At 32.4% G+C, this 14,657-nt stretch overlaps 1 protein-coding gene across 2 annotated transcripts in view; it reads left to right on the top strand.

The window, feature by feature from the left end:
• Window positions 1-14,657, top strand: part of LOC134691224 (uncharacterized) — a 36,645-nt gene that overhangs the window by 15,624 nt on the left and 6,364 nt on the right. For both annotated transcript variants that reach the window (XM_063551584.1, XM_063551585.1), the window contains exons 9-17: window positions 2,941-3,136; window positions 4,176-4,287; window positions 5,534-5,604; window positions 6,022-6,116; window positions 8,587-8,658; window positions 9,696-9,999; window positions 10,383-10,482; window positions 12,192-12,308; window positions 13,219-13,347. In XM_063551584.1, the coding sequence (XP_063407654.1) occupies window positions 2,941-3,136; window positions 4,176-4,287; window positions 5,534-5,604; window positions 6,022-6,116; window positions 8,587-8,658; window positions 9,696-9,999; window positions 10,383-10,482; window positions 12,192-12,308; window positions 13,219-13,347 (1,196 nt within the window). The remainder of the gene's footprint in view (window positions 1-2,940; window positions 3,137-4,175; window positions 4,288-5,533; window positions 5,605-6,021; window positions 6,117-8,586; window positions 8,659-9,695; window positions 10,000-10,382; window positions 10,483-12,191; window positions 12,309-13,218; window positions 13,348-14,657) is intronic.

Below are 14,657 nucleotides of genomic sequence, written 5' to 3'. Positions count from 1 at the left end.
GTTAAGTTCTGATGCAAAGACCCTATAAGTAAATCAATATTAATGCCAAAATATGCAATCTTTAATGACACAGAATACAACATTGACAAGAAGCGACAGCAGCTGAAACCTCAAGACCTTAAAACATATTATGTGTGACAAATAGGATCGATTTACGTTTTTTTTTAATTCATAACATACTAGACTAAACAATTCAAAATATGTAAACAGGTTGTTATATCATTTTTTTTAAATTTTAGACATTACATAATAAAAAGGAGATGTGGTATGACATGAATAATGTAAACATTTCAAATGAGTAAAGTAACGGTCTTATTTATCCAAAAAATCAAAAAAATAAATATGACAGACATAAAACATTGCAAACCACTGCACTACAGGCCTATAAAGAATATGTCGGGGATAAAACCACTGCACTACAGGCCTATAAAGAATATGTCGGGGATAAAACCACTGCACTACAGGCCTATAAAGAATATGTCGGGGATAAAACCACTGCACTACAGGCCTATAAAGAATATGTCGGGGATAAAACCACTGCACTACAGGCCTATAAAGAATATGTCGGGGATAAAACCACTGCACTACAGGCCTATAAAGAATATGTCGGGGATAAAACCACTGCACTACAGGCCTATAAAGAATATGTCGGGGATAAAACCACTGCACTACAGGCCTATAAAGAATATGTCGGGGATAAAACCACTGCACTACAGGCCTATAAAGAATATGTCGGGGATAAAACCACTGCACTACAGGCCTATAAAGAATATGTCGGGGATAAAACCACAGCACTACAGGCCTATAAAGAATATGTCGGGGATAAAACCACTGCACTACAGGCCTATAGAGAATATGTCGGGGATAAAACCACTGCACTACAGGCCTATAGAGAATATGTCGGGGATAAAACCACTGCACTACAGGCCTATAAAGAATATGTCGGGGATAAAACCACTGCACTACAGGCCTATAAAGAATATGTCGGGGATAAAACCACTGCACTACAGGCCTATAAAGAATATGTCGGGGATAAAACCACTGCACTACAGGCCTATAAAGAATATGTCGGGGATAAAACCACTGCACTACAGGCCTATAAAGAATATGTCAGGGATAAAACCACTGCACTACAAGCCTATAAAGAATATGTCGGGGATAAAACCACAGCACTACAGGTCTATAAAGAATATTTTGGAGATAAAATTGTGTGTGAGCACTTGACATAGAACAGTTGTGTAACAGCACAACATAAAACATAATGCCAATTGCTTGCTCATGTGATTCACTCCAGGGGTAAAACTCAGAAATTTGTTGAAAAATATCTTACTGAACATGCTCAGGGGTGTGGAAATGCTATGCCCGACTTGCCCGACTCATACATTTGAACAACCGGACAAGTAATTATGTTTGTCTCGGTTGCCCGTGGACAAGTTAAAAAATATACAAGACAATGTTCAAATCCAACAAAAATATAGAATTAATTCCAAAATGTATAAAGATGTCTTAATTGATGTAAAAGAAACCAATGGTCAGCGAGGAAAAACATCAATGTTCATGATGATAAATATTATATAATACTGGAATTAGATCGATTACGAAAATAGATAAAAAAATAAGTATGCAAACCCGAGTCACGTAACATTGTATTGGCATTGTCTGTTGACCAGGGATCGTCGATAAGGTTTTATCCATCATTCACCGGAAGTACCGTTTCTTTAGATTTTGTATCGAGATTCAGATTGATGAAATATTTAATTAAACACCGGTCAAGCACTAGACAAAAAGAGTTATGAGTCGAGTAGAAAACCTAAAACGCAAATGGAGACGGACACGAATTATTTTTAAAAACTTTTAAAAGATACGGAAGCGAGAATTTCAGACATCTTGTATGGAAATTCGGAAAATAAATTATTTTTTGTCTCATCTATAGAAGAAAGGTCAACATTATTTGATGTCAAAGTGGTTAATAGAAGGGACAATTGAATTGCCCATCATGATAATTATCAAGAAGAAAAAAAACCCAAGTGTGTCAGTGTTAAGAGAAACATCAAAAATCAATAGTTAATCTATTATTTAGTTTCCATTGCTTCACTCACTGTCCTCTTAATTTAGTATTTGTACCTAATGGCTACAATTTTTATACAAAAACTGATGCAAAATCGTCCTCTGCATGTTATCTGATTGGTTGGTTTACTGTTAGGTTTCTGTCCCATTGATGTTAACCCATTTCCTAAGTTTCCTAAATTTTTACACAATATAAACAAATGAGTTTCATTTGTTTGTGATGCAAAAAAGTGCTTAGAATCATAATAATATTAGCTAACAATGAAATACTTCAATATCTATTGGGACAATCAGGGCAAGTAACTTTTTTTTCGGACAAGTAAAATTTACAGTTTTACTTGCCCAGGGACAAGTGCCCACAACAAATATTCCCACACCCCTGAATGCTGAATACTAAAAAAATACAATTGGCTGTTCTTTTTTACTTTGTCGTTATGTTGTTTTCTCCTTGACGTACACTTGCATGCATGTCATTTATTAACACAAATAGGAATGACACACTTCTATGCAGATCGATTCGATTATCTTTTTATCAAGATAAACATTAAAATATGCATGATACCTAGCAAGTTGGGTTGAAAAAAATCTATATATGGGAAGTATGTATACAAGTTTGAACCCTGCAAAACATGTACATGTATAAGAGCAAACAATTAAATCCAGTAATTTATTATTTTAATACTGATATTGGACATTGATAACAGGCGTAGTTTTTTGCAATACGTACCGTCACATTGGACTCGATTGGAGTATCAAAATATTGGATGTTGATTTGAGAATATGATGTCAGATTTGGACGTCGATTTGAGAAACGGTTGTCGATTTGAGGCTGGACGTTGATCTGAGTCTAACATATATTTTGTTGCATTATAGATTATGGGTTAATATTTACTGGAGGGCCTGTCTGGGGATTAGCCTGGTGCCCATATCCACATAATGTTAGACAACAGTACCAGTACCTGGCAGTCTCCTGTCACCCTGACATGGATACAGTACACCAGGTAACAGATACCAATGAGGGACCTGGACTGATTCAGATCTGGAATACAGGGAAACTGAATCATACAGTGTAAGTAATTTTCTATATTATATCTGTCTAACATAGGGTACATCATATATTCTTCAGTTTTCAAACTGAAACTTTTATCATATGTAAAGTATAGGAACAAACTGAAAGTTCATAACCAGACTTCTTGAAACAAAACAAAATCCCTGGTGGTCCTTGAAGAAACTATGCAGGTCTTCACTATCATTTCTATTGCAAATTACCAAAATTGTGTTGTTCCTTCCCAAAATGTGGTTGTCTAATCCCTAGGACCGACACTTATGCCATGGAGAACAGGGTTTCCGCTGGCGGTCGCCATTTTCACAAATTGCGAAAAAAAAATAATGGTGGCGATAAAATTTCGTCATTTGCGAAAGAATTGGCCAAAAAAATATATAGAAAGATTTATTTTCCTCCGTCTTGTTTATTTACTTTTTTTCGGACTTTACCCATTCAGACAAAACTCGGAATTTACCTTGACCTCATTAAGATTTGGACAGAAAATCAATAATCAGCTGATTGCATGTTATAGCTATCGACAACAAAGGACTAATTAATAAAGGTGTTGATTGAATTGTTTGACAAAATGATATGGTTAAATGGCTTCCGCTTAATGTTACATACATAATTTATATACCACTTTGCGACGCACGTGTTTGAGTACTCTTTTTACGTCTCCTCTCCTTTTAAAGATAGTCTAAAAAAGAAAGCTGTTTTTTGTGACGAAAAGCAAAAAATCTCCGATTTAAAACTTTAATTATCCTTTGACTTTAATATAGGTTATTAATCAGGGAGTCTACTTTAAAGTCGTTGAGTGACACAGGTGTTTCAAGCATAGTTTTACGTCTCAACTTTTTTTATTTATGATGGTCAAGAAAAGAAAACTGTCGTTATAAAGAAATCTATCCAAAAGGTTGGGAACAACCACTCGAATGAGAGTAGACCTTCAATGTTATGACTACACATGACATGAGGGATCAATTTCTTGTGATAAAATCTTTTCTTTTCATAATACTTGTATGTTTAATAAAGATTCAGTTTGTTTTTTGTTTATTTTACATAGGGAATGTATGCCCACACCTAAGTTAGAGTTCTGTATTGCTCATGACTATGGTGTTGTGAGAACAATGGCTTGGTGTCCACATAGATGTTGGCAGACAAAAGATACCATACTAGTGAGACTTGTTTTTATGAATATTATTTGAGTCAACAAATGCTTCCACAAGTTTAAAAAATTATTACTTTACCTTGCCTTATTTCTAAGAATATGATTGGTTTAAAGCAACCATGTGGAGACAGTGTATATTTCATATTTGGTTAGTAGGTTAGTAGTTCCTTTATAAAAACAATATAGTGTTAAGGGAAAATCAGAAAGATTTTAACAGAAGAAGAAATTGATGATGAACAATTGATCTAAATTCATAACTCACATTTAAAGCTTTCAAATTGTTATTATTGACATTTGTTTTTTATAGACAAATGAAAGTAGGTTCTTAAAACTAAGTATTGAAGACTTAATCATTTTGATAGGTCACTAGTCTATACCTCATGTTAATATAGGCAGTAAGATAAATTTGTTACAGAGTGTGCTAGTGACCCATACAATATACGGGTCAGTAAGTTCAGTATTGGGTTAGAGATTCTTTTTTTTGTAATTTAAGTCTCATTTTGTTGATTGTTTTTGAGAAAAATAATGTCAGAATACAAAATACAAAGACCAAAACATTTTTCAGCATTCCTGACGCTATTGGAAACAATACCTCTGGCCAAGGGAAGCCAGTCTAAATGGTACGGAATTGCTGGTAAAAAGTCGTCTATTTTAGGAAAGAAAGTGAAATGAACGTTCACACCACACAACTTTTACTGTCTATAGCCTGATAACTTATTGTATTATTCTTTCCACAATGCAAGAGGACAAACACATTTTGGCAGAATAATTTTAACAAACATTTTCACAACAAAAAAATTTTATTTTAATTTCTTTTTATAGTTTACTTTACATAAAATTGAGAACGGAAATGGGGAAATGTATCATAGAGACAACAACCCAACCATAGAAAAAACAACAGCAGAAGGTCACCAACAGGTCTTCAGTGTAACGAGAAATTCCCGCACCCAGAGGCGTCCTTCAGCTGGCCCCTAAACAAATATATACTAGTATACTTACAATGAACTTTCACTTTCAGTTGCTATTAATAACGTTACTTACCATTGTAACATTGTGACGTTTAAATTTTTACAACCCAATTTTGTACTTCTGCATGATTTTATGTATCGTTTTTATCCTGATGACAATGCCTTAGGCATCGAAACATGTCGATCAATAAATTTCTGCAGCAGTCCCTAAAGTGTTGTTATTATAAGACTCTCTACAAAATACAAAGATGTGGCAAAACTTTTCCTTCTTTCATATTGTTTCAGGAAAAGAACAGATTACGACAGATAGGATTGTTAGCAATAGCTTGTGGGGATGGATCCATCAGAATTTTCAGGTATATGCAGAAAAAGTTTACTGTAAACATATTATATGAATAAATATGTAGTGTATAATGACAAAAATGGATAAATAGGTATATACAAGTCTTTCAAAAATAGAATATAGATTGTAATTATAAAAATCAGTAGAAAAAGGATTGACCCATCAGATGGATGCAAAGCAAAAAAAAAAAAACTTTCTAAAATAGAGTAACAAAATACCAATTTAAAAGCATTATAGTTACTGAAATTTATATTTTACAAAGAAACAATCACAGATCCAAAATAATTTTCAAAATATGTATATAAAAATATTAAATATTACATACATGACATACAATAACCACTATGTTCTAGTCAAGGTGGGACTTGCAGATACAAGAACAATTGTCATAGGAGTAAAATTGTGTATAGATTGAATTTTACCTTTCCAGTGTATCAAATCCAGAACAGCTGAATAACAGTTCATCGCCAACAGTTTATAGACCTACACCAGAAGTTACTTTAGTGGGACATAAAATCAGACGTAGTAAGTACAAATGTTCATAAATAGAGTTATATCTCTCATCACACACATACACATTGACATGCTCAGTGGGACTGTTCACTATCTACTGTATACAACAACAATGACACAACACCAACAGAGTTATCTCCCATTAGACACATAGTTTGGCATAGTAACTTGGATTGTTCAAAATGGACCATACACAACACCAATAGAGTTATCTCCCATTAGACACAAAGTTTGGTATAGTAACTTGGACTGTTTAAAATGAACCATACACAACACCAATAGAGTTATCTCCCATTAGACAAAAAGTTTGGCATAGTAACTTGGACTGTTCAAAATGAACCATACACAACACCAATAGAGTTATATCCCATTAGACACAAAGTTTCGCATAGCAACTTGGACTATTCAAAATGAACCATACACAACACCAAGAGAGTTATCTCCCATTAGACATAAAGTTTCGCATAGTAAGTGGGACTGTTCAAAATGTACCATACACAACACCAATATAGTTATCTCCCATTATAGACGCAAAGTTTGGCATAGTAACTTGGACTGTTCACAATCTATCATACACAACACCAACAGAGTTATCTCCCATTAGACACAATGTAATGTCAAAGATATGCTGAACCTGAGTTGTTATTATCTTTTACTGCAGACCTCCAGAGAGGGTAAAAAAATGAAAATATACAAAAATGAATCTAATAAGCACAATGTTCACAATTGACAATTTTCACAAAATAATAGTACAAATAGTATTAACAATGTTCTCCATACATTGAAAAATATGTTTATCTTATGAAACAACAAAAAATGATAAAAAAAATGCCATAAAATTACATTTTGAATAACAAAATTATAACACGAAAAAATGTTCCATACACATGCTGTTTTAAGAAAAACGTATGCCAAAATATATGGCTCTAATGGCGTTCCATACAAAAAAAAATTTGACAAACTGACGGAGTAAAATCAAAAATCGCAAATTAAGAAGCTTAAATTGACTGAGAATTGTGTTTAATAAATGCAGGAATAAAAATAACCATCAAATAAACATTGGAATGCTTAATTTAAAATGTAAAATACAAAATAAGTGTGACATGAGATATGACTCCTGGGAATCATTTGAAATTACAATTTAAATCAAAAGGACTGACCTTAGACTTTAAATATGTACATCGGATATACAAAATAAGGTTATAAAGTACAGTTTAACAGAAAACTCACCCTGTGGAGGGTTGAATACCAAAAAAAAGTTTGTTTGGCTTTGCCGCTGTTGCCGTTTTGCAGACATCATAATAAAATTCAACATAATCAAAATCTACCATACACAACACCAACAGAGTTATCTCCCATTAGACACAAAGTTTGACATAGTATGTGGGACTGTTCACAATCTACCATACACAACACCAACAGAGTTATCTCCCATGATATTTTGATATGAGCGTCACTGATGAGTCTTATGTAGACAAAACACGTGTCTGGCGTACTTAATTATAATCCTGGTAGTTTTGATAACAATTGACACAAAGTTTCACATAGTAACTTGGACTATTCAAAATGGACAATACACAACACCAATAGAGTTATCTCCCATTAGACACAAAGTTTGGCATAGTACATGTAAGTGGGACTGTTCACAATCTACCATACACAACACCAATAGAGTTATCTCCCATTAGACACAAAGTTTGGCATAGTACATGTAAGTGGGACTGCACAACACCAATAGAGTTATCTCCCATTGGACACAAAGTTTGACATGGTTAGTGGAACTGTTCAAAATGTAATGTATACAACACAAGTGCAGATTAAATCTTTTAAAAAGAGTTATGCCCACCTTTAAAATATTTGAAAATTGTATCATTATTGCTCTGATGTGTACAATTCTTGCCAGATTTTTATGAAATTGATATCATAGTTTTATATCATCCGTCTTTCAGACAAATTGAAAATTGGTGTTGATCAATTAATTTTGAAAGAGTAATGCCCTTGGAAATATTGATTATTTGCAAAATTGCATTAATAGTGCTCTCTCTCAAGTGTACAATTTTTGCCAGAATTTAGTGAAAATTATATCATAGGTTTATATAAGCAATGTCTTTGACTCTTTTAAAAATAAATGCTGATGATATATGTTTAACTGGATAAGCTCCTTGGAAAAAAATTATTAAAACAAAAATTGCATTGCAATTGCTCTGAAACCTTCTCTTAGTTATTTATGAATTGTTTTAAAGAACAAAACAATGTTTCATTTTAGTTACTGTTGGATAGATAAAGTATGTGCTACAATGGGGACATAGGAACTCTGTTCATTTATTAGTTTACGTTAAGAGTTAATTTATAATTCCTTCCTTAAAGTATTAAGGTCAATTTTTTAAACTATTTAACGACTGTTAATACAAATAAGTTTAAAAACATTTTCTAGATCTTACTTTGAATTATCTTTTGATTTTATAGTTTATTTTATTTTCAGGTAAAACACCTTCTTGCACTTCCCTATCATGGTCAGTAAAGGAGAGTCATATGCTTGGAGGATATGGGGATGGTATATACCACTATCTATAACATTTTAATATTAAGTTTTACTCCTGAACAACCTTCTGTCTTTCCATCTGTCCCTCCCATTTTAGTTTCCAGACTACTAAATTTCTTCATCTAAATGTTATGAAACTCATTCACAATGCTGAGAAACAAGACTTGCAGAAAGAGTATGAATTTAGGCATGTAGTCTTACCATTCTAGAGTAAAGAAAATATAAAAAGACCAAAAAAACAGCAATGAATAAAAACTCCTACAATATGATTAAAATAGCAACATAAACAATCAAACTTAGATACCGGTACACATCACAAAGGTCGAAAAAAAAAATAAGCTCAAATTAAATCATTTATCCTCATGTATTGGCCACTTTCAGTTAAAATCTCTTCAAGTTATCACCATTGGAATAACTGGAATTATTTGAATGTCATATTTCTGACTTGGTACAGGTCGTGAATTTGCTGTTACTTTCTTCTTTTTTCCGACGTAGTCAGTATAGTTTCGGTTTGTGCCCTTTGAACTTAAGGACGCTTAACTATGGCAACAGATTGCACATGCTTGAAAATCCTTTCTGTGATTGGACAAAATGCTGTCATGGTGGGTGATTTGGTTGTGTTTGAAAAAACGTCTCGTTAATTATATCGTGACGGAAAGCAAGTGAAAAACTATAAATATTTGAACTAGATATTACAAAGATTTATATTTTTATTAAAATAATTGTTTCTCCAATAACTCTTTGCATCCATGACAGCTGTTTATTCAGGACAATTATATAATTTTTAATGTAAACTTTGTTGTACGAACGTACATTAATTTTAGAACCTACCTACGCATGTGAGATTTCCCCGGGGTTTTGGTAAATACAGACAGAAAGATACGAGGACCGAGAATACTAAACACAAACAGAGAAAACATTATTTAAATGGTAAATCGAAATGATAGTTTAAAACATATACTCAAATTTAAATACGTCGGATATCTTTTTTAAAGATAGTTCTTGTTAATGATTATGCAGCTTTGAATGTTTAGATAATATTATTGTAGGTTCTGTAAGAATTTGGAATCTTGATACAGACTCAACACTTTTGAGAGTGCCTACACCAGACCAGGGACTACTTTTATTACCATTCAGAACTTTTCTACCACATTCTAAAACTGTCACAGATCTTAATTGGTCTCCACACAGTACAAACTATTTTGTGACAGCCAGTATTGATAGAACAGTAAAGTTATGGTGTCTTGACAATTTAGTAACACCACAGATAACTGCCAAGTCTAGTGCTCTTACTGCCGCGATCTGGCCGTCTGTGGTACAAAGTCTGGTGTATGCTGAGGATGATGTTTATGCGTGAGTATTTACTCATTATAAGTAACTTAATTCAAAAAGGAGACTGACAATGCTAACCTGATGCAGGGGAGAAGAGTAGCCATACATCTAAAGACTCACTCTTTCCTATATTTTAGGATTTATTGACTTTAGTCATAGGCCCATAGTGTGCCATTTTATACAGGTTTTACTGTTATCAGTCACCTTCTTGTTGGTAGAAAGAATTATAGTTATTTTTTTATTTTCTAACGTTATTGATTACTGACTGACAGACTAGATTATTTATGCAAATTGTTGTGTTATGTATGGATATTCTTGTTGGCAAAACATTCTAAAAAATAGATAAATGTTTTCATTTCTTAAGTAACAGATTTTTGTTTAAACATTTTTGTACATTTTTTCAGTCAGCAGACTTGTCAGATGCGTGTTCATAGTTACGGTGACCTGAGAGATAAAAACAGAGCCATCAATGCTCCTCTGCAAAGATTTTTATCAGGAATATGGGTAAGTTCTGCACTAGTGGGGTATCAGTATCTCAAACCCAACCAGTGATCAATAAAATTAATTATATAATCTTTTTAGGTAGGTAGCTGAAGAAATCATTTTTAAAATTAAATGTTTATGGAGTGTCTGTTTTTAGTTTATTGAACTTGTGTTAACTTTTTTGTTGTAAAAATTTAAATTTGTACAATGAAAGGTATTTTTCAATTTATTTGAAATTATTTTATGATTTTATCATTATTACTGCAGTTAATCACGATGATACATACTAACAGTATACATGCCATAAACTGACCATTCTTCAAGGATCTATTAGATGGTTTTAACATAATATTCAATATTCTAATGCAACAACATTTGTAACGTTCATTTTGATTGGATAACGTCAGTTATTTACATAGCATTAATTGACAATTGATGGTATGAGATGTAGGTGCAAGTGCAGACGGCATATAACAGATTTAAATACATGTTTTAACGTTGTTTTCTGCCAGTTTCATTAGAATGGAGATTACAATATTGTAATGATTTTAATCAAATGGGGATTTGATGGTTGCAAATACCCGTTTACTGTCTCCGCACACACGACACCAGTAAACTTAATTTGCGACCATCAAATCCCTGATGCTGTTGGAGCTTAAAATACAATACAGTTTTCTCCAAACTGTACATCCTAAAAGTTGAATAAAAGAGTTTGATGAAAAATTTACATAAGTGCTAACTTTTAAGGCATTAAAAGGGACAGTCAATTTAAAGAACAATGTATTGTTACTAACTTAAAATAATTCAATTTTTGAAGTGACGTGTCCTCTGATTGGCTGACATCATTTTGTTTATGAGCCCATAGAAATAATTTTGTCATGTGACCATGACGTCATCAACGTTTTTTCATGATTTGCTCGAGTTTAAGATGGAATTAAGAATTAAATTATTAGAAATGACTTATATTTTTCTGCCTATTTGAAATAACATAAAAAAATGTGGTGCACACATTTTGCGAGCATTATTCAGTGTCATTTTTTATGTTATTTTTTCATAGACAGAAAAAAAATTACAGTCCTTCCTTAACTGTAAAAGTAGAATCAGTGGATTTTACCAGATCATAGTAACTTTTTAAAATTTAATGGATCAACCTAGTTTGTAGTTGCCCATTATTTTATTCATAATTACTAAATGACATGAGCAAATAAGCCCTAATACAGATAAATCAGCATGTGCAATCCTGAAAACGTTTCACTGTCAATATAAATCAAGATTTAAAATTACTATTTGAACAGGGCCTTTACGGAAAAAACAGGGCCAATACAGAAAAAGGCGGGGGAAAAGCTGTATTGGCCCTGTATTGATCTTTTTTTTTTTAAAGAAAAACAGGGGCAATACAGAAAAAAGCTGTATTGGCCCCGTATTGATTACTTTTTTTAATTTTCTTATAATCATTTAATAAAAGTGTTCTGAACTGGCTGTTTCTGTATTGGCACTGATATAGATTCTTAGTCAGCTGTATTGGCTCTCTATCCTACGGGTCTCGAGGCCAATACAGCAAACCTTGAATCTATATACCAGTGCCAATACAGAAACAGCCAGTTAATAACACTATATAAATGTTCAACTATAACTTAAATTATTTAAATCCTACAGCAATTGCCTTCGTATGCTATTTGCATTGCTTGCAATGTCTGACTCTGTTCATAGTTATGTTGCTATTTTTCCAGGATATTTCTATTTCTAACTGGCATTTGATGGTTTTTGGCTGTGATTTTACTGGGAATGTTATGTTTACATACTATCCTGCTGTATTTGGAGAAAAGAAACCTCACAAGTCTAAGATGGTGAGTATAATCAACCTTTTAATTACCAAATGCTTTATCTTGATAACAGAGACTTATACTAGTACATTGTAGTCATGGTTCTGAAAGGAAAAGTAGTGGTAAATAGATGTATTAAACATATATACAAATATTACATGACTGAATAATAGCCAACAATAAATCATTTCGGGGCGATGGATCATATAATTATGATACACTACTCTACAAAATATATAATATATAACCAGTCTAAAATGGGTACAAGATCACCAAGAAATTACAATTAATGAACAAATGTAACTATAAATATTTTAAATAACAGATATCCTTCATCAGTATGATCACGATGTAACTATAAAAATCTTGAATTCTATTCAATAAAACAGTTTGGGTAAAGGAAGCTGTTTTACCTGAACATCATATATAGAGACGCTAGTACAATTTCAAAATTTTCCAAAACATGATGCAAAGATATCCCTAAAATAAAAATACTAGTTTGCAATATGAACTGGCATAACTCTAAAATTCCTAAATGACGACAGTTAGAATGTTAAATATATATATTGAGTACTATAAAACAACTTGTTCAGCTTCCTTTACCCAAAGAGTCATAGTATGAATTTCTCAGTTTGAAAAAAAGGATTCCTACTTTTTAAGTCCTCTTTGAATCACAGTTTTTATGTGATGACAAAAAAAAATCTATAATATATATCTTGTATATAGATATAGGAAGATGTGGTGTGAGTGCCAATGAGACAACTCTCCATCCAAATAACAATTTAAAAAGTAAGGAATAAGATTGTTTTCCTTGTCTATATTTATTGTCAATGAGAGGAAATGATATTCTAATCCATAACCTATTCACATAGGATCAATAAACAGTTCACTTTGGTAATTGTTCATAATGAAATTGCATGTTGTTTGTTTTCAGGTTTTATACAAGACAAATCTAAAGAAAAAACATTGTGTTGTAAATGAGGAGGAAGACATAGATAACAATTCTACAAAAACGTATGAAGACACTGTTAACAAATATTATCTGGAATATAGTGAAAACATTGTAAGTAATACAGAACATGTGTACCTGTGACAGTGCACATTCACTGTTTAGGGAAAAGATTGCAATCAAAGTGTCTTATCTGTGATATCAAAAGCTTCAATGTATTCTAAGATTCAGTAGACAAATCATATCATATTTTCTGATGGCTTTGATTTGGAGCATTGAAGAATGGAATGTGATTTGTAAGACTCCAAGTATATCTTTGTTGTTTTTTGTGAGGCTTCCTTTAGTTTGTTTGAAATATTCTGTATCTGCTCAGATGCAACAGAAACAAAAGCAAAATATTACTATTGTATTTTATGTATGTGTTCCAGACCGTATGAGTATTTGGACCGTACGCGTACAGTCTGGACCAAATGCGTACTTTTTCAAAATACTCACACGGTCGGACTGTACGCGTACGGTCTGACTAATATTAAAACGTTGGTCAAGTTTATAAGATACAAATGCATATAGCAGATCAACATTACTTAACTATCAAATTAATATAAAAAAGTTCAATTATAACTGAAACAAAAACTTTATATTTTAACTTTTTTTAATTCATGCTAATTAAATGTTAATCTCTTGTAATAAGCATGTCGATCAGTAATACATTAATTGTATTATGAAAACTGAAATTGAAGATACCGGAAGTGAATATAATGTGGGAGTTCAATTGTAGTAGAATATTTAGCAACTTTACCAAAAAAATGCAAATGCAAAAGAACATGCATGAACTGCATACATGAAAATGCTAAAAATATTACGTTACTTGAATTGTGTCACCTTGGGCGAGAGTACCAAAAAAGGATTCAGATATACAATTAAACAAATATCTAATTTCAATTGTTCGTTTGTTCATTTTATCTATCTTATTGTAATAAATTATCAATAACAATTTGTAAAACTAAAAATAAATATTGTTTCAATTTAACCCATATGATCAAATAACATGTATGGTCAGCTCGTACTGGATCGTATACTAGTACGGTCCGACTGTACCGTATGGTCGAACCGAATGAGTATACGTATACATGTATGGTCAGCTCGTACTGGATCGTATACTAGTACGGTCCGACTGTACCGTATGGTCGGACCGTATGAGTATACGTATACGGTCCGGACCTTACGTACGGTCCAAATACTCATATGGTCTGGACCATATGCATTAATTGCCTTAGAAGAAGCATTATAAAAACAAGACATTTTATAATGTATTTAAGTTGGCATGGATATGAGAAGTACATAATAGCTTCCAAGTCATTAGTTAAAAGTTTTATTTAAAAATCACTAGTAACATAAAAAAGAAGAATATATAAGTTTTATAA

Source organism: Mytilus trossulus, chromosome 11, assembly GCF_036588685.1.
Source record: "Mytilus trossulus isolate FHL-02 chromosome 11, PNRI_Mtr1.1.1.hap1, whole genome shotgun sequence".
NCBI classification, from domain to species: Eukaryota; Metazoa; Mollusca; class Bivalvia; order Mytilida; family Mytilidae; genus Mytilus; species Mytilus trossulus.
The sequence above is the reverse complement of the archived record's forward strand: the minus strand, read 5'-3'. Positions and strand labels throughout refer to the sequence as shown.